We start from the raw sequence: 26021 nt of genomic DNA on the forward strand, positions 1-26021 counted from the left end.
TACAGATCAGTTACGAATCCTCTCTTCTCTTGAGAACACTAGACTTCGCATTGACATTATAACCGTGTATATATATTCTATTGTCTTTTGATTTTATTATAAAATAAACTTAGCCAGTGTTAAATATTGTGTTGAGTTATTAACGGAGAATCAATCATCACTAACAATATCTTTGATATTTTACGAGAATTTTACCATTTTTTGAAGAAAATGAATCGCCGCAGTCTACGAAATCGTATTTTTGATGAAAATGAGTTGGAAAGTGAAAGTTCAGAGCTTGAGACATCGAGTGAATATGAAGAAAATGACGATGAGCGATCTGAAAGATCGAGTGACAATAGCCTTGAAAGTGATTCATCGGATATCGAACCACTGTCACAAGAAATTTTAGAAGGTAGCGCAGTAAATCTCGATATTCGCATGAATTCGAAAAATGGATTGATCGAGTATACGAAAGAACCATTTGTACGTGGTAGAAGATTTTCTTTTCGACATCAATCGAATGTTTCTAAAGGTATTTTTTATTCTGTTTTTCTCCTTTTTTGGTTTGGTAGTTTTGGTAACTTTATCATTCTTGTTCATTTTGCTCACAGGTCCCACTGCTTTTGCTATTTCTGCGGTTGAGTCTCCTCTATCGGCTTTTGTTTTGATCCTTTCGCCAATTGAAGAGCATATTCTCAGAATGACAAATTTATTTGGTGCAAGAACATATCGCAACAACTGGGAACATTTGACAATTCAGCAATTGCGTGCGTACTTCGGATTGCTTCTTCTTGCTGGTGTTTACCGGTCATATGGCGAGTGCGTTACGCAGGTGTGGAATGTAGATAAAGGCAGAGCTATTTTTCGCAAAACCATGAGCCTTGACATGTTCAAGAAAATTCAAAGGTGCATTCGTTTTGATGACCGCGAGGAACGTAATCGGCGTGATAAGCTTTCACCTATTCGATTCTTTTGCAATATGCTAGATATAAGTGCATTGAACGCATATATTATTTTCACCCATATTTTCTCTGATTGGAATAGAAAAAAAACAAATATTAACATTCGTCGTAGATTGTTTCTTGAGGAATTGGGTGAAGCACTCACAGTTCCATTTGCTACAAACCGTAGTCATCCACCACGTATGTCACAGCAATTCCATGCTGAATTGCATCCTCAAACATCAATGTCTCATCTTCAACCGAACAACAAAAGAGGCCGATGTTATATTTGTTCCAGTAAAAACAATCGTAATGTTTTCGCTTCCCGATGTGAAAAGTGTGCGAGATTTATCTGTGCTAGTCATAAATATTCAATTTGCCATAATTGTGCCTGTCGAATAGTTTCAAATTGAATTTTTACGTTTCCTAAATATTTATTCTTTTTCGCATTTTTGTTTTCATTTAACATCGTTTTGAAATTAAAAATCATTGTATTAATGAGGAATGAATAAACAATAAAAGTCGTGCAAAAAATGTATGGGTCTGCTTTTTCTTTAATTGGATTTTAATCCTGTATTCGTGCGCATACCAAACAACGTATATGTAATACGAATTCTAACAACCGATGAGGGTTAATCGGAAGTTTTTGTTCAAATCAATTAAGCAAAACGAAACTAAAAAGTGAAACATCGATTCCGCTGCAGTGGTATCGCAGCAATAAGCATCTGTTTTTTTCACAAAAATTGTTTTAATTAAAAACAACAAAAAAATGTATTCCAAGGTGCTTTACAATGTTAATGTATTATGTGTATGTTAATGTATAAAAAACTGAAAAAAGCCACTTCTCTGTCTCACATTTCAAGTCGGGCAAACCATGTTTTGCAAATATGCATACCGTTATTTCTAAATTTTCTATATTTGTATTAAAAGTTATTGTTCATTGTCGCCTTGTCAGTCATTGGGTGAGTTTTGCAAAATGCCGCGTAATGTTAAAAAGTCTACATTGGAGGAACGCAAAATAGCAATTCAACTGCACTTAGACGGAAAATCTAAGCGAGAAATATCGAAATTGATAAAAAAAAAGTAAATCAACAGTGCACGATATTATTGCGAGATACAATGAAAATGGTTTCATTGCAAATAAGCATCGTGGAACCCGCCAAAAAAGCTTTCCTCCAAAGATGAGAGCATGGTAGTACGGGAAGTAAAGAAAAATCCCTTCATTTCTGCTCCAAAATTAACTGCGATGGTTAAAGAAGCTTCTGGGGTGGAGGTAAATCCCGAAACAGTAAGAAGACTTCTTCGAAAGAAAGATTTTCACGGCCGAGTTGCGCGGAAGAAGCCCCTAATAAGCAAGAAAAACCAGAATGAGCGGCTTGTTTTTATTCGCCAATATATGGCTTTTTGGTGCACTGTAAGTGGGGGAAAAATACCAATTTCATGGTTTTTATTTTCATTCTGTAAAGGAACAATTTTTTACATGCACCATTTTAATGTAAATGTAGTTTAAGCTTGTATTATTAGATTTTATGAAAAATGTAACTCTACATAAAAGAGGACTCTTTGATTTCCGCTTGAATTGCGAACACACGTTTTTTATTTAAAGAAGAAATTTCTATCCTAATCAATCGCCAAAAATAAAGGATAAACTGGAGTTTTTATAACTCAGGTGTGGGGTCAACCGCAGTTCCCATTGGAAAATACTAATGTGGGAAGGGGTCTGGCAGCACTGTTGGGGAACAGCGAGAGCGAGAATCAGTTGTATTTCGGTGGCCGAACCAGAAAGTTGAAAACGACGAGTGTTGCATAAATGAGTTTTTTCCTAAAGAATACAAATTAATTTTATATTGTACCTACATTTTTTTAATTTCATAATTTAAATAAAACAGTTAGTGATACATTACAGATGTACATCACTACACTAATATCTATCGAATCATCAAAATGGTTAACCCGCGACAGGATTTAGCAAATGTACTCAGTGAAGCAGGAGTGGAATTCCCACCATCACAACACAACAGCTGCGCACCCTTCTTCAGAGCGTAGTAGGAACTGGTGGAGAAAATGCCTCGAACTCTACTCCTGCAAACGTTGCCGATTCCGACAGTAACAATGCCGTCAACAATGAAAATGCCGCTGCCGCCAACATGGAAAATGATGCTATTACAACACAACAGTTGCACAACCCTCTTCAGAGCGTAGTGGGTGTTTGGATTCGCCATTGTTTATAATAAATTCTAATAAATACACATATTTATTTTTGTACCAATAAACTTAAGTTTTCTACTCAGTTTACACATAGTGTAATATTACTAAATATTACAAAATTACTAAAATGAATTACTAAAATGCAACATTGCATCAAATAGACGCTAAGAAATATAACTGTATCTTTTGAATATGTAAAAAATGAAGATGAAATTAAAGGCGAAGTTCAGTTCAGTTATACATCAACAGTCAACCAGTGCAGTTTTTTAATTATACACTCTTCCTTCAGACCAATGACATTCCGACTCGCGATTGGGCAGGATACAATACGGAGTGGGACGACTACTCTAGATTCAATGAATTGTCCAATCTAAAAAAGACCTTGGAAAGGGGGATGGTAACCCACGCTGAAATGGAAAGACAGATGGAGGAGTGGCCGGGATACGAGCAAGATTGGTTTAGCTCAGCATACCCCGGGATGGACCCGTTCACAAACCGCTCATGGTTTCAGCGCAGACCCGTCCCCTCACATCTGATAGTACAGCGCCCCCGGAAGCACCCTGATAAAAATCCACTCATAAAAGTACTGAAACAACAAAAATACGTATACAAAGTAACGCGCGAAAATAAGCCATCACTGCTGTATGTGCTGGAGTCCTCTAACACCATACAATATTCCCCAATGTTAGTTAACAAGTCCGCCAGTGGGGGCGCGTACCGACGTACGGCGTTTGGATCGACCAAATAAGTTAGCAGTCGCTGGCTGCAACGGGGGTGAACAGGGCAGATAGGTCTTACACGGAGACGCTGACTTGCACTGAGTCTCTGCGCTTCGGTTTTACAGAAGAAATCGAAGACAGAAACCTTTACGTGCTAGGGTCCGACATCACGGCAGGAAGCTGGGATGCTAGAATGCCACAATACACACCAATCCAATGGTCTGACCCCCCATATTATAAAATAAGCGAGGATCTGCGCGTGTGTAAAAAGCCTAATATCGTCGCGCGACATAAATTCGTGTTCGGCAGCGAAGGTGACAGAGGCAATCGAGGCAAATAAGTACCCGACGAATCGGGCGAAAAAATAACACAATATATTTTTCGGAAAAAATAAAAATTCCCCTTTGAATTAAAAATTGGGTGAAAAAATAAATTTTCGGAAAATTTTTTTTAAAGAAATTAAAGATGGCAACGCGTATAATGAATAGTTGGAGGAAGGAGAAAGGACTAAGGGTGCGTGCATGTCAGAGATGCGATAAGCGATAAGAGCGTCGATAAGAGCAGCGACAAAAGCATAGCGTCGAGCTTTAGTTTTGTGTGGTGTATAAAACAGAGCTGCGATAAGAGCATTAGTTGCATTTGCAATTTAAGTTTTGAAAAGTGAAGAGCTATAATATTTATAATAATGAGTGATTCAGTGAGTAGCTTTTAGTCTTAGTATTAGAATTAAAATATTTTTAAGTTCTGTTGTAAAGAGATTATCAACCAATAAAGACCGGTCTCGTCCGGAACAATTTGTTTTTATAAACCATCACGACCGGGTAGTTTAACTTATATAAATGATATACAATATTTTGAAAACTTATTATTATTCTTGGGTTTTATAGGTTTTTGCTGATCAGAAGTATCAGGCAAAAAAAAAAGCTTTCTTTCAACAAGGCTTCTAAACAACGGACTGGTGGAGGACCTTTTACCGAAAAGGTAATTACTGTCAGTGAGGAGATACTAATCGAAGCAGCTGGACTTGAGGCTGGTGTAGAGGGAATCCTTGTTACCCTCGGAACTTATTCAAATACTTGCTGTATCTACGTTGCTAGACCCAAGATTTAAACGTATTCATTTTCAAGATCGCATAGCTTGTTCTAAAGCAATCAAATCTATCACCTGATGTGGCAACGCTGCCATAACTTTAAAAATACATCTCTGTGGATGACAGTTGAGTTGAGCAGTAGTACCCGTTACCGGTGGATGAAGCAACACACGAAGTTTTGTGAAATATTGTAATAATTGAAATACTTCCTTAATTCTACATTAAAACTAAAATAAATGAGTTATATGTTGTATTAAAAGTTGTAGTCGCGTCTTAATTAGTAAACATTTGCTATAATAACTGAAATACTCGTAGGTATATGACAATTTTCAGAAGTGGGATGTAAAAATTAAAGACCTTCAATGGACAATTAACTCGCAAAAAAATTCAACTACGGGTTTCTGTCCAAATGAGCTCGTATTTGATTTTAAACTACGCGACACTATACAAAATCGTTTGCTGGCTGCAATTCAGGATGATTTATCTGATTCAAATAATACCTTACCAATAGAAGAGAGACGTGAGCAAGCCGTTACTAACATAAACGACGAACGCGCTAAGTGGAAATTGCGATTTGACCAACGACATGCCAAACCGTCAGCATACAACGAGAACGACCTTGACGTGATTGAAAATGAACAGTCCGCTGTTGGTGAATCCCGCAAATTAGAACCGAGATATCGTGGTCCGTACATTATAGCCAAGGTTCTCGGAAATGATCGATATCTTATCGAAGACATACCAGGCATGCAAATCACGAAAAAGAAATTTTGCTTAGTTTACACATCAGACAAAATAAAACGTTGGTGCAGTAGTGCACCTGAACTTGACGATGATGATTCCGACCATGAAATCGAGGGCGATTTACCTGCAGGAGTGGCCGAGCTGTCACCTGATGTGGCAACGCTGCCATAACCTTAAAAATACATCTCTGTGGATGACAGTTGAGTTGAGCAGTAGTACCCGTTACCGGCGGATGAAGCAACACACGATGTTTTGTGAAATATTGTAATAATTGAAATACTGTCTTAATTCTACATTAAAACTAAAAAAAAAGGTTTATATTATATGTTGTATTAAAAGTTGTAGTCGCGTCTTAATTAGTAAACATTTGCTATAATAACTGAAATACTCGTAGGTATATGACACTACTGCGACGGAAACAGAAGTAATTAACCCTAAAGCACACAAGTGAGCCTCTGAGGCTCAAATCTATATCATGACTGCAGTTTCTTCATGGCTTTTAAAAAAAAGTCTTTCATCTTTTTGGTATTCTTCAATATAAGTTCCTTAATTAATTTAGTGTTATTAGTTTTCAAAATATAAATATATTTAATCTCAAAAAAAAAATTTAATATAAATGTTACACATTTACACATATGTGCCTAATGAGCTCCTTCATATTTTTGGGTTATTGTTATGCTATTTCAATTGCAAAAATTTATGTCAATGCAAATTTGGTTCGAATAAAAAAGAATACGTTGATTGTGTCAGTAACTTGTGTAATATAAAAAAAAAATTCATAACGGTTGATATAACTACCGTCTGTTTTGATAATCTCTAACGGAATATTGATCATTGTATAGACATTGTTTATGTACGTTCGAAAATTTTTGAATTTATTTTCAATAATTGCTGAGTGGTACAACGTTCGTCATTTCGTTTGGATTATCTTGGTAAGTACAAAATTCATAATTCCGAGATTCTCATATCGAAAATAATTCAAAAAAACATATTTTTTTTATAGAAAATGGCGAAAACTAAACTTAGTGATACACAAATTGCACAGGCTTTAGAAAACTCTGTTGAAGAAGAAGAAGAGTTCGTTCTTCCTGATTTTTCTTCTGATTCGGAATCAGAATATGTTTTTTCTGCTTCGGAAATTGAAGATGAGTTTTCAGGCGATGGCGCTGAAAATATTGAGGACGCAACAGAAAATATGGCAATTTACAAAGGAAAAGACGGAACTATATGGTCGAACCACCAACCTCGAAAATTCGATCTTCCAACAAAATAAAAGGCAAAGTTGATAAGGTTTTATTGCCTCCAGGGAAAACTTTGGAAAATATACTTGATTGCTTCAGACTGTTCATTTCCAATGAAGTTTGTGCACAAATAATCCAATACACTAATCAAGAAGCGGAAAGGGTAATGCTAATCAGTCGATAAAATGGAAAGCACTAGACAATGATGAGTTATTATCTTTCTTCGGACTTCTTATGACAGCAGGACATATGAAATCAAACAATCAAAATTACCGTTTATTTTGGGATCGGCTTTATGGAATAACAATTTTCAAAGCAAGTATGTCAAGTCGCAGATTTGAGGAATTATTGCGTTTTATACGTTTCGATGACAAATTGACCAGATCCTCACGACGACTAGGGGATAAGTTGGCCCCTATTCGAAATATTTGGGATATGGTTAATCACAATTTAGGTAAATATTATATGCCAAGTGAATATTTAGTTGTCGATGAACAACTCATGCCATGTCGAAGCCGCTGTTGCTTTATTCAGTATCTTCCTTCTAAGCCTGACAAATACGGCATAAAAATTTGGTGGCTGTGTGACAGCAAAAACGCATATCCTCTTCGAGGAATTCCTTATACAGGAAAAGAAGGAAATACGAGAAGTGTTGGCCTTGCTAAAAATGTCGTTGAACGACTTTGTGAACCCTATTACGGGACAAACCGAAATATAACAATGGATAACTATTTCACAAGTAAAGAATTAGCAGAAAACCTTCTTGGTAAAGGACTCACTATCGTTGGAACTTTGAGAAAAAATAAGGCTTGCATCCCCGCCTGAATTTTTGCCCAACAGAAAAAGAGCAGTTTCATCTACAATATTTGGCTTTCAGAAAAATATAACTATTGCTTCACATGTTCCAAAAGTCGGCAAGGCAGTTATTTTTTTGTCAACAATGCATCACACATGCAATATTTTGAAAAACGGTGAAAAAAATATTTCAGAAATAAATATGTTTTATAATGAAACCAAGGGTGGTGTTGATACATTCGACCAACTTGTACATGAATACATGACAAAACGCAAAACGAACCGTTGGCCTCTTGCATTTTTTATGAATATGTTGGATGCAGCAGGAATTGCAGCATACATTATATGGACAAAACAAAATTCTTTATGGAACAGCGGAAAGTCTAACCGTCGACACCTTTTTCTCAGAGAACTTTGTGAGCAGTTAGTGGAACCTATGATATTGAAAAGGCAGAAAAAACCACACATGAGAATGGAGACACAAAGCGCAATTTCAGATATTTTGCAAATTCGCAACGATGTATTGCCTGTAAGTAGCAATGACAACAATAATAAAAGAAAACGTTACTATATTTGCCCTTCAAAAAAAGCAAGAATGCAAAAGCAATGTTGTAAAATTTGTAACAAAAACGTCTGTAATGAGCATTCTCAAACAACCAAAATTTGCCAAAATTGCGAAAACAATAAATGAATTAAATATGTAATGAATGAAAATTTGTCAATTTATGTTTTTTTTTTTTTTTTCATGAAATAAAGATTTGAGTTATAAAAATACCATTTCATCAATATATTTACTTTTTCTTATATATGAGCCTCAGAGGCTCATTTGTGTGAATTTGTCATTTTTCAAATTGTGTGCTTTAGGGTTAAAGAAGATATTAGTGCTTCGCCAGAGATCACAGAAGAACTTAATTTGTGGGGCGAACATTACAAAATTGTTACTCTCCAAAACTCCACGCCTTCGCAAAGTGATCAGGAAATGCCTTCCGAGTTGAGTTACTATTTAAAAAATCCAGTGTCTGATCTCAAACAAGATCCTATCCAAGCTTGGAATAATGTCATCGGTTCCACTTATCCGAAATTAAAAAAAATAGCAGTGAAATATTTGATTACTATCGCTACATCAACGCTATCCGAAAGACTGTTTTCAAAAGCTGGCTCTACTCCTTACCAGCAAAGAAATAGATTGAAAGGTTCTTCTCTATCAAAATTGCTTTTCCTTCAGTCAGTGGATAAAAAATATTGGAATTTGTAATAATTTGATCTTCTGTTTCTTAATAAAATGCGAACGATTTTACTGTATTTATGTTATTTTTAGTTGTGTATCTTTTTGATCTTATTTGTTTTTTATATTATATAAGTTAATGCAACATTTATTCATATTTCAATATTAGTCAGCATATTCATATTTCAATATTTAGTCAGCATATTTAACCAAGTTCGTTGTACTGATTTCGTATTTCAATATTTAGTTATTTCATATCAGTTATCATATTTCAATATTTAGTCAGCATATTTCATGACTGCTTATAAATCATTTATGCCTACTTTACTGCGCCAAATAATTAAAATGCTGATCAATAAATAAATATGTAAACCAGCATAAGAAATGCTGATCAACAAATAATTATGTAAACCAGCATAAGAAATGCTGATCAATAAATAAACATGTAAACCAGCATAAGAAATGCTGATCAATAAATAAATATGTAAACCAGCATAAGAAATGCTGATCAACAAATAAACATGTAAACCAGCATAAGAAATGCTGATCAATAAGAATCATGTAAACCAGCTTAAGACTATTTATAAGAGGTATTGTAATTTTAAGTGGTCAGTGTAAAAAGATAATTGAATGAATAAAGAGCTCAGCTCTTAAATATTTTTTAAAAAACTAAAATAAATTTATAATTTATTAACTTATATACAAGTTAACACGCTGCAGTCGCATTTGTTGCGACGCTCCCACGGCTGCTCGCTACACGAGCCGCAGTGTCAGCACATTTCAATTTCACAATCCAACGTAACAGGAGACGTCAATAATGCACCCATGGGAATTCAAGGCCAAGGCCGGGCTCACACAACGACTGCGCCGCAGTTGGGGAATGAAGGTGTAAAGTAAGCGACCGTCACCACGATCAGCAGTGGAGTTCGAGACGGGTTCTGAGTTAGTTGCGTTAGACTAAGTAACTAGTGTATAATAAACAATTTGTTAATTAGAATTATAAGTGTTTCCTTCCTGGGCAGCTGGCCCTTAATTTTTTTGAGTGTAACGGACCGAAAGTCCGTTTCTGGCGCCCGAGCAGGGACCCAGAAGTTATAAAAGTGGGAGTGGATGAAATAAAAGAAAGTATATTAAATAATAATTACAATAACAAAAAATAAATAAAAAATCGATTAGAAAAATTTAAAAAGAGAAAACTGAAAAAGGGTTTTTAATAAACCTGCTCAGCAAATAATTAAAGGATCATAGGACGTAAGGCCAAGGAGAGCCACAATACGCTGAACATACAAGAAAGGCGCTGATGAAACTAGAGTGTATCCTTGCGTAAGTTGATTTAAGCATTTCTTTTTATTTTTTCTTTTAAAGATGGAAGATTTGAGGGCCACGGTAACAAATTTAACGGGTGCAGTTAACGCCCTGCTTGATAAAATGAACACTATCGAAAGACGGGTATCCCGCCTGGACTAGGATGTTCACACCAACCACCAATGACCAGACGGAACCGAGTAAAGAGATGGTAGCACAAGCCCCTACAACGGAAGCCGACATAAGGGACATCAGTCGCCTCCCTGACGGTGTCAAGGAGCTGCAGATTTTAGATGGGAATCCTGTCCACTACGTGTCCTGGGTGCACTCGGTAGAAGTCATCCTTTCGGACTTCGAGGTCGTGAGGGGTAAGCCCCTATATCGGGCAATTTTACAGCACATTAGACAAAAGGTGAGGGGTGCTTCTGATTCCGCACTAATTTCGTATAACATTTTCGATAGCAACTGGTCGAAAATCAAGGAGTGCCTTTCTCTGCACTATGCAGATAAAAGGGATATTCGCACCCTTGAGCACCAGTTGCATCAACTTTAGCAAAAGGGAATGAGAATTGATGAATTCTATGCGAAGGTGAATCATCAATTCTCTCTCATTATTAACAAGATAAAAACCGAGTCCTACACGGACGAAACAGTAAGAGTTTTAGTTGAAACTTACCTCAACCGTGCGCTAGACGTATTCATACGCGGGTTGAATTGGGAAATGTCGAGAATGATGCCTATACAGCGTCCTAAAACATTGCCGTAAGCTTACTCGGCATGCTTAGAGATCCAAAACGTCGACTTTAGAAATTTTTCAATTATTTCTTCCACGGCTAGCAATCGTGTGGTGGTGCCCATAAACAACTTACCGAGCACCCCCAAATAGGAACAAACCTCCACAATTGCCACCAAAACCTACATCGCGCGCTCAAGAGCAGCGTGCACAATACCCAAAAAATTATTGCCCTTTTTCAAGAGATGACATCCAAAGTTCCACGTCGCGTCCGCCAGTTGAGAGGATGGAGGTTGATCCTTCAGTGCAGACACGCAAGGTAAATTATATCAATCGACCCAATCATTCAGTTCAAACACAATTTCTACCAAACTTCCGGTGGAAACAGTTGACAGTTCTCCCAAACACAACTCCTGCAAACACGGTGTTTGCTTTTGGTGGAAACGTAATATTAGACGGGATCAGCTGCTGTATACAGGCAGCTGTCCCGATGTGAATTGAGTGGTTTTAATTCCGGAAAAGTTTATTCTTTTCCAAATTTATTTTTATTAAATGTGTATTTACCTACGTTGTTTCCAACGAATTTGGCTTTGAGGTGGAATTGTAGGCGAATCCTTTTACCCACGTAAGTAAAATCGTATTTGTAATAGTTTTTTTTTTTTTAATTATTTTCGATATATTTTATTTGCGAATAAAACTAACAGTTGCGCTGCACTACTTCACAGTGCCACGGGCTTTAGTTATGGACAATGAGCGCGGATTTTTGGCACCACATATATTAAACTATATTAGATCCTTAGGAATAGAGATTTACCAAACGCCAACGCAGCGAGGTGACGCCAATGGCCAAGTCGAGAGATTACATTTCACTCTGATTGAAATATATCGCTGCCTTTGCGTTGAGTTTCCTAGATTAACACCCGAAGAGCGTTGCCATAACGGTAGACAGGTACAATAATACAATACATTCGGTAATAAATCGGAAGCCCGCTGATATTTTCCTTAACAGAACTGCGAGAATAAATTACCAAGAATTGACAAACTTTAGGGAACAAACTAATGAGGACATAAAGCCCTTCTATTCCACGAACAAGAAAGTAGAAATGCAAGACATAATAAAACTCGCTCGCTCCCTCACAATTTTCATAGTGGTGATGAATTATTTATCTCCAACAAACAAATTAACCCTAGAAAGCTAACGTTCGTCAAAATGACGACTACTAGCAACATTTTCCTATCTCCCTCTAACACCGATTAGCTTACGCATTTAATGCTTTGAGCCAACTCAGTGACCGCCGAGCTGCGACGCGAGGCACTTGTGCATATCCGGTAAGTACTTTGGTTTTTAATTTACCTAGCTCGTAGTCGTCATTTTGTCGAATGTTTAGCTTTTGTGTAACGTTTACATCTACTTAGTACTAAATTATGTCTTACATTTAATATTGTTTTAATACGTTCTAGTTAACCATGGCGGTGAGGTCAACAAGCACAGATGACGATATAGTTGCGGCACTCGAAAATGAAGAGTGTGACGATTTTTCTGGCACTGAGACGGAGGATAATTTATCATTGGATGATGTGGAAAGCGACTACCAAGACGAACCCTTGAACCAAGACTCTGAACACGGTTCTTCATCTTCAGACGTTGAAGGGCCAAATGAAAATCCATCGACAACACGAAGGTTCATCAGCAGCATCCAGTCATATTAATATCTTATCTCAAAATAGCTTACGAGGCAAAAATCATCATGTTTGGTCAACTAGAAAAGGACAGACATCATCGCGAACTTCAGTTATAAATATTGTCCGTATGGCAAGAGGGCCAACCAGATCAGTGAAAAATATTACAGAACCCCTAGGATTGTTTGAATCTTTTCTGATTGACGAAATTTGTGACGAAATCTTAAAATGGACCAATGTTGAAATTGCCATTAGGAAACAAACCTATAAGACTGAAACTTCAACTCAAAATAATGTTTGCAAGGAAGAACTGAAAGCTCTTTTTGGCATATTTATATTGGCAGATGCCCTTAAGGATAATCATCTCACAAGCGATGAATTATTTAGTACAGAATTTTGCGGAACTCGCTATGTATCTTGTATGAGTCGTGAAAGGTTTGATTTCCTTGTAAGGTGCATTAGATTTGATGATCGTGATCTAAGAACTCAAACCATCCAGTCTGATGTACTCACACCAATAAGAAAAATATGGGATATTCTCATGGTGCAGTGTCGAGAAAACTATATTGCTGGTACCAATGTAACTATTGATGAGCAACTGCTGGCATTCCGAGGGCGCTGCAAATTTAAAATGTATATCCCCAATAAGCCGGCGAAGTATGGCCTGAAAATTGAAATGATGTGTGACAGTGGTACTCGTTATATGATTGATGCCATGCCATATCTCGGAAAGGGAACTAATACAGGAGGATTACCCTTCGAAGAATATGTTGTCAAGGAGATTACTCGCAGCATTCATGGATCAAACAGAAATGTAACCACTGTCAATTGGTTTACGTCTATCCCATTAGCCAAAAGTTTGCTACAGCAACCTTACAAGTTATGTTAACTATTGTCGGAACTTTGCGGGCAAATAAAAAAGAAATACCAGAGGCGATGAAGAACAATAGAACTAGAAGAGTCGGAACTTCCATGTTTTGCTATGATGGGCCACTTACTCTTTTATCATATAAACCCAAGCCGAGCAAGATGGTTTATTTGGTGTCCTCATGTGATGAGGAAGGAACTGTCAATCCAACGAACAATAAACCAAACATCATTAACTTTTATAACTCAACAAAAGGAGGGGTAGACACCTTTGACCAGATGTGTTCAAATATGGCATGCAATCGTAAAACTAACCGATGGCCCATGTGCATGTTTTACGGAATGCTGAATATATGTGGTATAAACTCTTACATCATCTATTGCCATAATATTTTGGCATCTGGAGGAAAGCCTTTATCCCGAAGAAGCTACATGAACAACTTGTAGAACCATGGCTAAAACATAGGCTCGAAACACTAACGATGACACGAAAAATAAAGGACCTAATACGAGATGTGCTGAATACTAAACAAGATACTGAAGATTCCATCGGACAGTAGAAGTTCTATGACGTCTGGAGATACAACAGCAAAGAAAAGAAAGAGCTGTGGTGTGTGCTCCTATAAAACACGGCGCATGACGAAGAACAATTGCAGCAGTTGCAACATTCCTATATGTGGTGAACATAACATTGATTTTTGCCCAACTTGTGCCAAAAAAATCTAAGTTCCTATTATTGACTTTCTCTCTATATGTTGTAAAGTTATTAATTTTATAAGAAGAAAAGGTTAGTTTATTTTATTTTTTTGTTTTTTTTTTGGTTTAAGAAGCTAAGTGCCTAATTGATTTCAATAAATTGTAGGTCTCATTAATACTATAATTTGTACGTTATTGATAAATAAATACAATTATTTCTCTATTGATTACTTTATTTATATCGTATAAACCAAAAATAAATAAATAAAAGTTTCAATACCTTTTAGTAGTTAAATATAAAATCATATTAAAATATGTTCGTCAAAAAGTCGAATGGTAATTAATCGTTCCTTTTTTAAATCTGATACTTATTTGCCATTTTATAATCAATTTACGGCCAAATTTTAACGTAAAAATCGAAATCATTTCTTTTAAAAGCTGCCATTTTGTGAAAATTCACTATTTTGATTAGCCGAACGATTAATTACTGGATAATCTAATATATTAACAAAATTTGTTTGGTTTTTTGATTTCAGATAATCCAATCTTGAGTTACGATGTACACCGTAAATCGTCTTTTTTTAACCCTCATCCGTTGTTGGTATGCGCGTGCATACCATTTCACTTTTTGAAACTCTGTTTAATAATATATAGTAAATATTCATCGATTGATTTGAATTTTTGTCCAACTAAATATTTTAGCAAGTATTTCTACTACATTGAATGACAGATGGCGTTGCGGGCTGTAAGTGCCCCAACTAAAAAACTTTCATATCTGTTGTTGGTATGCGTGCGCATACCAGTGTCAAAGATAATGGGATGACTTTTTGTACCGGTACATATTTGAGTGTGCGTTAGCTTTTTTCGCATGTTTTCAGAAAATTTCTCTATCAGTACGTTCTGTTAAGAAAACCTTACTACTGTAGGGAAAAACTTAGTAATTTCCAAATGTTTATATTTGTTATCACAATCAAAATTCCCATTACACTTACTTTACCCAAGTATACGTCACAGTGCTTTTCCAGTCTTATCAGTAATAAAATTCCGTCCCTTATCTATTTGTTTTCCCAAAATATAGAAGCAAACAAGTATTGGCATGTTTTTCAGGTATATATAGATCTATTTCCTAAGTACAGATCAGTTACGAATCCTCTCTTCTCTTGAGAACACTAGACTTCGCATTGACATTATAACCGTGTATATATATTCTACTGTCTTTTGATTTTATTATAAAATAAACTTAGCCAGTGTTAAATATTGTGTTGAGTTATTAACGGAGAATCAATCATCACTAACAATGTCTTTGATATTTTACGAGAATTTTACCATTTTTTGAAGAAAATGAATCGCCGCAGTCTACGAAATCGTATTTTTGATGAAAATGAGTTGGAAAGTGAAAGTTCAGAGCTTGAGACATCGAGTGAATATGAAGAAAATGACGATGAGCGATCTGAAAGATCGAGTGACGATAGCTTTGAAAGTGATTCATCGGATATCGAACCACTGTCACAAGAAATTTTAGAAGGTAGCGCAGTAAATCTCGATATTCGCATGAATTCGAAAAATGGATTGATCGAGTATACGAAAGAACCATTTGTACGCGGTAGAAGATTTTCTTTTCGACATCAATCGAATGTTTCTAAAGGTATTTTTTATTCTGTTTTTCTCCTTTTTTGGTTTGGTAGTTTTGGTAACTTTATCATTCTTGTTCATTTTGCTCACAGGTCCCACTGCTTTTGCTATTTCTGCGGTTGATTCTCCTCTATCGGCTTTTGTTTTGATCCTTTCGCCAATTGAAGAGCATATTCTCAGAATGACAAATTTATTTGGTGCAAGAACATATCGCAACAACTGGGAACATTTGACAATTCAGCAATTGCGTGCGTACTTCGGATTGCTTCTTCTTGCTGGTGTTTACCGGTCATATGGCGAGTGCGTTACGCAGTTGTGGAATGTAGATAAAGGCAGAGCTATTTTTCGCAAAACCATGAGCCTTGACATGTTCAAGAAAATTCAAAGGTGCATTCGTTTTGATGACCGCGAGGAACGTAATCGGCGTGATAAGCTTTCACCTATTCGATTTGTGTTTGACAAATGGACTGCACATCTCAAGACATTGTATACTGTTGGAAAAACAGTCACAATAGACGAACAACTTGTTCCGTTCCGTGGCCGATATCCATTTCGCCAATACGTTCCATCAAAACCGGCAAAATATGGAATACAAATTTGGATAATTTGCGATTCAGAGTCCTATTACACTCATAATGCTCAAGTTTATCTTGGCCGTGTTGCAAACACTGCTGTGGAAAGAAATGTTGGGCAACGTGTTGTGCTCGATTTGTGCCATGGGCTGACAAGTAGAAACGTTACTTGTGACAATTTTTTTACAACATACGCGCTGGCTAAAGATTTGCACAAGCAAAAAATGACGATAGTGGGAACAATACGAAAGAATCGAGCTGAATTACCACCAATACTGCTCGATATGAAGCGAAAGCCAGTTTTTCATACAGAATTTGTTTATGAGCCACAATTGCAAGCCATTTTGTTGTCATATGTTCCAAAAAAAAATCGATTTGTGACATTGTTGAGCACATATCATCGAGGCTTAGAAATTGATCAATCAGCGAAGAAGAAGCCAAATTTGATTACTTTTTACAACAAAACTAAAGGTGGAGTAGATACGCTCGACCAAATGGTAGGAACGTTTCGATCAAAGAGAAAAGTTAATCGTTGGCCAATGGCTCTCTTTTGCAATATGCTAGATATAAGTGCATTGAACGCTTATATTATTTTCACCCATATTTTCTCTGATTGAAATAGAAAAAAAACAAATATTAACATTCGTCGTAGATTGTTTCTTGAGGAATTGGGTGAAGCACTCACAGTTCCATTTGCTACAAACCGTAGTCATCCACCACGTTTTTACGTTTCCTAAATATTTATTCTTTTTTCGCATTTTTGTTTTCATTTAACATCGTTTTGAAATTAAAAATCATTGTATTAATGAGGAATGAATAAACAATAAAAGTCGTGCAAAAAATGTATGGGTCTGCTTTTACTTTAATTGGATTTTAATCCTGTATTCGTGCGCATACCAAACAACGTATATGTAATACGAATTCTAACAACCGATGAGGGATAAAGGAGGTTCCAGAAATCGCCTGCAGCGCGCTCTATAATCAACATTTTCATAAATAAAAAATTTTGTTACGTTCTTGAAGGATGCTTTTATAACCGTCAAAAATTTTCAAATTAAAATATTCTGAAGTTTCTTCAGGATAAATCCTTGACAACCCGTCTTTTATTTGCTTCATAACTGCGTATAACCCCTTAAGTTAATTCTATAACGTTAGCTTTGTAGGGTTTAAAGCAAACAGAAACCGCTTTATAAAAAAGAAGCTGTCGCTGAAAATAGAAATGCGACTATTATCACGTAAAGTGGAAAAAAATTCCACAAATCAGACATAAAAAATGTCTAGTAATATATATAAAAACAAATACTAATGTTATCCAAAGTGGAAAATCCCACACACAAATGAGACATAAAAAAAATTTCAAGAATATTTCAACCAACATTGGTCAAGAGACAAAAAACTCATGCATAGATCCTTAAGTACCAGGCGTTTGGGTAGAAATTTTGTTTGTATTCGATCAAGTCATATTGGTTCAATTCCAGTTTACTCGATGGTTCGAGTGACGACAATCGAAGTGGTTCAACTCCACCAAAAAGCTATATTGAAGTGAAAAATAGAACGACCCGTTACACCCTCAAATGCACCCCTGCTCATACAATGTATCTATACCTTTGATGAATAAACATGTTTCTTTCCTTCCGGTTTTGAATTTCTACCAAATGTGTTATGTTTTATTCACTGCGTATATTTTCTAGTTTTTCAACTGGTTATGGGCCCAGAGCCCCAAAATGTAATTGATAATGGTTGGAAAAGTGCGTGTGCTAAACGATTAAATATTTGTTACACTCGGATTGATTATTTTTAACCGAATAATCACAGATTTTTTGAACATGGCGACAAATGCGGTAGCATTTCCATTCGAGAAATTAAAAGGTCGCGAAAACTTCGACATTTGGAAGCGTCACGCAAAATCCTATCTTGTCATAAAGAACTGCTGGAAGGTAGTTGAAAATGAGCTACCTGCAGAACCTTCAGAAAAGGAAAAAGGCAGTGATGAACGTGCTCTAGCTGAATTAACTTTAATGATAGAGCCAAATAACTTTTCGCATATTGCGACAGCTACAACGGCTCATCAGGCATGGAAGGCATTGTTTTCCGCATACGAAGACACGGGTCTAACGCGAAAAGTGGAGATTTTAAAGCAACTAGTACAGTGCAAACTGTCTGATTACATATCAGTGCAGGAATACGTAAATTCGCTTGTGATGACGTCACTCAAAGTGCATAATGCCGGTCTTAATATTGACGAAGAGCTAACTGCATCGTTGATGTTAGCAGGATTACCAGATTACCTTGTTACAAGACGTAAAATTTGATAATACCAATACGTACAAATGTGGTGAAAATGCACTTTATTCAAAATCAAAAACAAATCTTAAGGAAAAATCGAATCAATTTCGGTGCCACTCTTGCAAACAACTAGGCAATTTTGCTAGAAACTGTCCTAACAAAACCAAGCGAGATGGCAGCACCACAAAAATTAAAAGTGTCCTCTTTGCATCTCTTCTTTCGCATGACATTCGTAAAGACGAATGGTTTGTTGATTCGGGTGCTACTTCTCACATGACCAGAAATTATAATGCGATTGTTGATCAAGTGCCGGTTGCAAATAAAAATATTTTAGTCGCGAATAACAAAACTATTAAAGTTAAATCAAAAGGTGATGTAAATATGAGTATATACGCGAATGAAATAAAAACAGATGCTGTAGCGAAGGACGTTGAATATGTACCAGAGTTGTGCGCAAATTTGTTATCAGTACGACAAATGACTAAAAACGGAAATAAAGTTATATTCGATGGTAATGAGTGGAAAATTTATAACAATAAAAGAAATCTGATAGCAACTGCGAAATGCTGTGAACGACTTGTATCGCCTAAATTGTGATACGAAATATAATAGCGAGTCAAACACACAAAATGCATTTTATACTCGCGATAATTATGAACTATGGCATAGAAGAATGGGGCACATTTGCCCAGTCACAGATGTCATCATTTATCAGTTACAAAAAATTCGAGCTCAACTTGAAGAGCTGAAGGGTCCTACAGCCAATAGACCAAAGCGTTCAATCAACTGGATCGGGTCAGCTTGGAAGTGGATTACTGGCTCACCTGATGCTTTAGACTGGGATGAAGTCTTACCTAGCCAAAATGAAATAATAGACAACAATAATTTACAGTATAAGGTAAACTCTGAAATTTTCAAGAAAACTGAAGAGTTATTACAGGTTGTGAACGGGATTGCAACGGCCACGAACGACGTCCTGGGACGTAACCACCAGGCAAAGTTTTCACAAGACATTCAGCACAAATTGGTGATTCTCAAGGATGACGTTAGTGAATTAATACGGGCATGCCAAATGGCCAAAGCAGGCGCAGCAAACAGCAATATTTTGAATAAAGGGGAAATAAATAGCCTAATACGCGAAATCGAAGTCCTTCCGTACAGTAACGTCGTCGAAGCCATTGAATATAGTGAACCATCAATCTACACGAACGGCACTCTTCCATGCCAAAGGTGGCTCAAACGAGGTTTAATCACTTGATCATACGCTCTATTTTGAAGGATGGTCATCGAGTTGATCTGAAGTACAAGACAATCTTAATGAATAAACAACTGACATATGGTATTAAAAATAGCTGTCTCCACCTCGCCACCGCCATGGTCTGCAAACAGGAAGCCCTAGATTTATTGTCCGAAGATGAATGTCTACCACGTCTACTCAAGGGTGGGCAAACAAGTTGCCGCTACGTAATTGGCACGGAAACAACGGTTGAGGTGCTCAAGGAAGACACAATATTCTTGGATAATTTCAACTGGTCAGGTGAAACACCTTCATATGGTCAGGTAAAACACCCTAAACACTTGTCTGGCTCTTATATTCTGCAGATGGAGAACGAGACTATTACAATAACTAACCAAACCTACTGGAGTACTAGCAGCTCAGGCGTGCAGGTGCTCCCACCCGTGTTGTCCACCATAACGAATAGAAGTTTGGTAGTGGATCTCAATCTCATCCACGAAATGACCTCCGGAAACATACGACTCTTGGGTTACCTGAAAGATAAAACCAACTGGCTTGCAACATCCGTAGCCCTAGGACTTATTTTGCTGGTCTTCATTTCGCTAATTTGGAGAAAGCTAACAACTGGAGCAAAACTTCCTGAGCTGAATATGTCGATACTGCAACCGAGTTCTCGGAACCGACCAAAACAGGTCGCCTCTCCAAATCATGATCTGCGGGACGCAGATCTTTAGAGGGGGAAGAGTTAACACGCTGCAGTCGCATTTGTTGCGACGCTCCCACGGCTGCTCGCTACACGAGCCGCAGTGTCAGCATATTTCAATTTCACAATCCAACGTAACAGGAGACGTTACCTGTTGCACAATTGCATTCAATAATGCATCCATGGGAAGTCAAGACCAAGACCGGGCTCACACAAATTACACAACAACTGCACAGCAGCTGGGGAATGAAGGTGTAAGTAAGCGACCGTCACCACGATCAGCAGTGGAGTTCGAGACGGGTTCTGAGTGAGTTGTGTTAGACTAAGTAACTTGTGTAAGTTAACACACAATATATTTTGCCTACCGTACAATCGTACCATCACCTTTTTACAATTAACTCACTCAGCAGTAGCGCAAACCCTTAAGCGGAAGCGTTTACTGTTTCGCAATATCGTTGTCAATTCTTTTTGCAATAAAATTCTTACTAATTCAAACTTGGGAAAATAAATAATGCTTACGTAGCGTCTGGCTTGAGCAACGTCTTCCGGTAGAATTAAGTTATTCGTAGGTGTAGAGTTAAGTAAATTTTGTAAAGAATTTGAGTTTAATTCGGACAGTTAATAAAGGCGCACGCACCGCACCTAGTAAATTACCGTGTTTTTATTTTCATTAAGGTTTTCCGCGCAAGGAAACCTAACTTGTATAATAAAATATTTGTTAATTAGTAAAAGAATCATAAGTATTTCCTTTCTGGGCAGCTGGCCCTTAATTTTTTTGAGTGTAACGGACCGAAAGTCCGTTTCTTACATTTTTAGTTTGTTTAAACTATATTTTATTTTTTTCTGTTTACTTTAAAAATTAATTTGTTTTTTTAATTTTATGTATGTTATTATTTATGCAAAAATTAGTTTTCGATAAATATCGAACATCGATGTTGGGCTTTTCATTATGACATCGATGTCAACAGCGATGTTTTTCTAGCATAGATCATCCCTAATTCCAACGACATGTAAATGCAATTTTTAGACAACTGTTACGTAAGGGTATTGCGCTTTGTTGGGAACCCCTGATTATTTATTGTATAACCTATGAATTTGATTTCCCGCTAATTCTATGCATGCGTGTTTATACATACAAGTATGTATGCACAAGTATGTATGTATACCAAATTCAAAGGCCACTACACCTGCCTCAGTAGCAGGCCAGCAGAAGGTGTCGGATGCTGGCACTCCCGTCGCACAGTGATTTAAACAATAGACAAAAATCAAAAAATTAAAAGCAATATTTTAGAAAAACTAAAATGGAAATAAAATCTTCATTATATTGCTCAAATAAAATCACCTTAAGTTTATTTTTATTTTTTGTTTCCTTATCAGTAAAATTATGATAAAGTCTACCTAAATAAAATCCTATTTGGTTTTTTTTAGATTTGATCAACATTTATTATTGTATGGTAGTTCGTTCTGAACGTTTCGATATTTTATAGTTTGACTCGTTTATTATGGCAAATATTCAGCAAGGTATGTAAATATTTTAATATAAGTTAAGGCAGCTGCCTGACTGCAATGCGTATCAGATGACACATGCGCAGCAGCGTTAGTATATAACCGCCGCTGCACCATGTGAACCGCTATGTCAGCAAGTTAAGGCAGCTACCTGACTGCGATTCGCTAGCAATGCGTATTAGATGACACATGCGCAGCAGCGTTAGTATATAACCGCCGCTGCACCGTGCGAACCGCTATGTCAGCAATATGGTAGATTAAGAATTAGCTTAGCTTAAGCATAAGAATAAATTGTCAAGACATTCTAAGTTCTGGACTGAAGAAAACCGCAACGTATTTTTACTTGCTGCAAAACAGGAGTAGGTATGAAAAAGGGGCCAAGTGGTTGGCCCCCAACTTTAATTTTTTGGTGCTCCCTGAAGGGAGCACCTTAACTGGCGCCCGAGCAGGGACCCCTCTTTTTTTCAAAAAGATGGGGTACCTAACAAGGATCTCCGCAAAGGAATCCTTGTGGTGTAAAGGAAGTGGCAAAAAGTGAAAGTGAAAAAGTGAGTGCGCCGTGTTATAAAAAAATGTGATGAAATAGAATAAAATGAATGGAAAATAAAATTAAATCTTATAAAATAAAATAAATCAAATTATAATTAAAACCAAATTAAAATTAGACAGGAAACTAAAATTGGGATCATAGCTAAAGTAAATTTTTTAATGTAAATTAACACAAAATAAATTGAGTTCAAATGAAATTAAATTTAATAAATAAATTAAAAAAGGAAATTAAAGTAAAATAAACTAAAATAAAATATAATGATATGAAATAAAAAGTAAATATAAATTTAAAATTAGAATTAAATAGAATTAAACAAATAAAGTAAATGTAATTAAAATTAAAACTATTGTAAAAATAAAAGTAAACAACTCGAGTGAAAATTAAACAATAATAGAAGATAACTAAACGGAAATTAAAACTGAATTTGAAATAAATTCAAATTAAACGCGGTTTTCTCGAACCTTTTTTTTTAAAGTGCGTAGTCATTGGCATTTGAAAACTCGAGTGAAAATTAAACAATAATAGAAGATAACTAAACGGAAATTAAAACTGAATTTGAAATAAATTCAAATTAAACGCGGTTTTCTCGAACCTTTTTTTTTAAAGTGCGTAGTCATTGGCATTTGAAAACTACTCAACCGATCCTTTTGAAATTTTGCACACATATTTTACATATAAAAAACCTCCCCCAACGTTTTTTTTCGCCATTTTTTTTTTATATTAAGGTTGTTTTACACCTACAAAATGGCGGCATTTTTTCGTCAAAAATCACTTTTTACTTCAAACGACTACCAAATGGATGAAAATGAAAATAAGTCGTAAAAATAAACGTTGGGGGGAAGTTTAACTCATACTTTAACTAAATTATTCGATTTTTTTGATTTCAGATGATTCTACGCTGAGATATGCTGACTACTGCAAAATGTATTTTTGAAAAGACGTCTACGTAAATGTGCTCTCATTCGCTCATTTTGCAATATTTTTACATGAAAATTTTATCAAATATTCTTGAAATGTTACTTTATAATATGCAACAACTTTTAATAAACTGACTTGAACCGTTTCGCTACAATAAATTCATGAAAAAGTGTCAATCAAATTAAGTGTTAAACAAAAAAAACTCTCGACGATTCACGGCGCAAAACGAATAATCACGAACACTTGAAAATGCCCTTCCGCAATGTGAAGCCGCACTTGTGCAAAATAACAGCCGCAATGCGGGCTTCACAAGGGATTTCCCTGTTTAATAAGGGAATATCCGGCAAAATGGAGCGGAGTGCGACGATAATTTTGTGAGGTGCAGTGAAGGGTGAATGCTCGGTGAAAGTAGGTTTCTTCCTCTTTCGAATAAAAAAATAATTATAAAATAAATATAAAACTCGAAAGTATATTGCTCAGCGATTCACCACCTACGGGGGGACCCTCCTGGCAATTTACTCACGAGGATGAAAGAAAACTGCTAAAATTTGTGAATTAAATAAAACAAATAAATAAATATAAAACTCGGAGTAATATTGCTCAGCGATTCACCACCCACGAATTTAAAATGCCTCCCTCGCATAATCCGTTGGAGAAGAAAGAAAAAAAACAAAATTTAAAATGCCTCCCTCGCATAATCCGTTGGAGAAGAAAAAAAAAAAAAAAAAAAATTGAAAATGCCTCCCTCGCATAATCCGTTGGAGAAGAAAAAAAAAAAAAAAAAATTGAAAATGCCTCCCTCGCATAATCTGTTGGAGAAGAAAGAAAAAAAACAAAATTTAAAATGCGTCCTTCGCATAATCCGTTGGAGAAGAAAGAAAAAAACAAAATTTAAAATGCCTCCCTCGCATAATCCGTTGGAGAAGAAAGAAAAAAAAAACAAAGGAACAAAATTTTTGAAAAACGAAAAAATCGTTACCAACAAAACATAAAAGAGGAAAAAACCCCAACATATTTACCTTTTTATTTTTTTTCCTAATTTTTTGTTCCTTTTTATTTATGAAAACTTTTGTAATAACAATATAAAGTAAATTTAAACAAATTTTTCTTTTTAATGTTCCCTAATAATCATAATAAAAAATCGTTTTATCCAACAAAAGAAAACAAAAAAAATTTTTATTAATTAACAAAAATATTAAAAAATTAAAAAAATAGTAGAGAGTCATATAAGATAAAAACTCATTAATTCTCATTTATAGGAGAGAAGAAAACAAAAGGAAAACCAAAACGGAAGAATCCGAATGGAAATAATCCTGTAAGGAAGCAAAGTCAATTAAGCAAAAAACAAATCCGTGCCGTGCAGTGCCAATAAAAACAAAAAAAGAAGGTAACACTTAAATTTATTCATTCTTTTTTCTACTGTACTGTGCCTTAAGGTTTAGGGAAGGAATTTAAAAATGGAGGACCTAAAGAAGTCAATTACTTAAATAAATGGGGCGGTAAACGCTATCCTCGATCAACTAAAAAATTTCCATAATCGATTAGGAGCATTGGAGGGCTCAAATGGCGAATTGGGGCGGTCGATCTCGCTCCTAGAGCAAAAACTGGCAGAGAAGATATTTGACTTTGCCCAATTGAGTCCTGCCGAAGAAGTAAGGCCCACGGTTATTGCTAGGGCTCCGATGACGGAGGAAGAGCTTAGAGAAATAGGCAGACTCCCCGACTGTGTAAAGGAAATTCAAGTTTTTGAAGGGAACCCCTCACAATACATTTCCTGGCTCAACAATGTAGAATCAATTCTTAGAGATTATGAGACAATTAAAGGAAAACCATTGTATAGGTCAATAGTGCAGCATATAAGGCAAAAAATTAGGGGTAGGGCCGATGCCGCCCTGGTGTCACACAATATTTTCAATAACGATTGGTTGGAGGTAAAAAGAGTGTTGTCCCTTCATTACGCTGATAAGAAGGATATCCGAACCCTCGAACACCAATTAAACCAATTGACGCAAAAGGGTTCGAAACTTGACGAGTTTTATGCAACTGTTAACCATCAGTTGTCACTCATAGTCAATAAAATTAAAACGGACGAGTACTCTGAGGAAACAGTAAATGTCCTAATAGGAATTTATAGGAATCGGGCGTTGGACGTATTTATTCGTAGCCTGAATCCTGAACTTTCGAAGATGTTAATTATACAAAAGCCGCGATCGTTGCCAGAGGCATACTCAGCCTGCCTAGATCTACAAAATTTGACAATGAGGAATACCCTTATCCACGCTAACACCTTTAATAAGGTAGTTGTCCCAAGGAATCGTCCCAAGGAAAAATTGAAATGGATAAAATTTAGTTTATCTCATTATGTATAAAATATATAAACTTTCAAACTGT

The 26021-nt window shown here is 36.1% G+C and overlaps 3 protein-coding genes across 3 annotated transcripts; all 3 read left to right on the top strand.

Moving 5' to 3' along the window:
• Window positions 1-10: 10 nt before the first annotated feature.
• LOC128866884 (uncharacterized) lies at window positions 11-2020 on the top strand. The gene is made up of 2 exons (XM_054107924.1): window positions 11-514; window positions 594-2020. The coding sequence occupies exons 1-2, from the start codon at window positions 211-213 to the stop codon at window positions 1334-1336; spliced, it is 1047 nt and encodes a 348-aa protein (XP_053963899.1). The 5' UTR covers window positions 11-210; the 3' UTR covers window positions 1337-2020.
• A 13366-nt stretch (window positions 2021-15386) lies between these two features.
• LOC128867805 (piggyBac transposable element-derived protein 4-like) lies at window positions 15387-17984 on the top strand. The gene is made up of 2 exons (XM_054109313.1): window positions 15387-15871; window positions 15951-17984. Exons 1-2 carry the CDS (start codon window positions 15568-15570, stop codon window positions 17045-17047), a joined length of 1401 nt encoding a protein of 466 aa, XP_053965288.1. The 5' UTR covers window positions 15387-15567; the 3' UTR covers window positions 17048-17984.
• Window positions 17985-19389: 1405 nt separating this feature from the next.
• Window positions 19390-20687, top strand: LOC128867155 (uncharacterized). Its single transcript, XM_054108250.1, has 3 exons — window positions 19390-19946; window positions 20069-20276; window positions 20319-20687. Exons 1-3 carry the CDS (start codon window positions 19390-19392, stop codon window positions 20685-20687), a joined length of 1134 nt encoding a protein of 377 aa, XP_053964225.1.
• Window positions 20688-26021: the final 5334 nt, after the last annotated feature.

This window comes from Anastrepha ludens, chromosome 6 (assembly GCF_028408465.1).
Source record: "Anastrepha ludens isolate Willacy chromosome 6, idAnaLude1.1, whole genome shotgun sequence".
In the NCBI taxonomy this organism is placed as follows: Eukaryota; Metazoa; Arthropoda; class Insecta; order Diptera; family Tephritidae; genus Anastrepha; species Anastrepha ludens.

Coding starts and splice junctions, on each gene's coding strand:
- LOC128867155 (XM_054108250.1), top strand. CDS start 19,390: ATGGGGCACATTTGCCCAGTCACAGATGTCATCATTTATCAGTTACAA. Junction 19,947..20,068: donor GGCACTCTTCCATGCCAAAG/GTGGCTCAAACG, acceptor TATTAAAAATAG/CTGTCTCCACCTCGCCACCG. Junction 20,277..20,318: donor AAACACCTTCATATGGTCAG/GTAAAACACCCT, acceptor TATATTCTGCAG/ATGGAGAACGAGACTATTAC.
- LOC128866884 (XM_054107924.1), top strand. CDS start 211: ATGAATCGCCGCAGTCTACGAAATCGTATTTTTGATGAAAATGAGTTG. Junction 515..593: donor TCAATCGAATGTTTCTAAAG/GTATTTTTTATT, acceptor TTTTGCTCACAG/GTCCCACTGCTTTTGCTATT.
- LOC128867805 (XM_054109313.1), top strand. CDS start 15,568: ATGAATCGCCGCAGTCTACGAAATCGTATTTTTGATGAAAATGAGTTG. Junction 15,872..15,950: donor TCAATCGAATGTTTCTAAAG/GTATTTTTTATT, acceptor TTTTGCTCACAG/GTCCCACTGCTTTTGCTATT.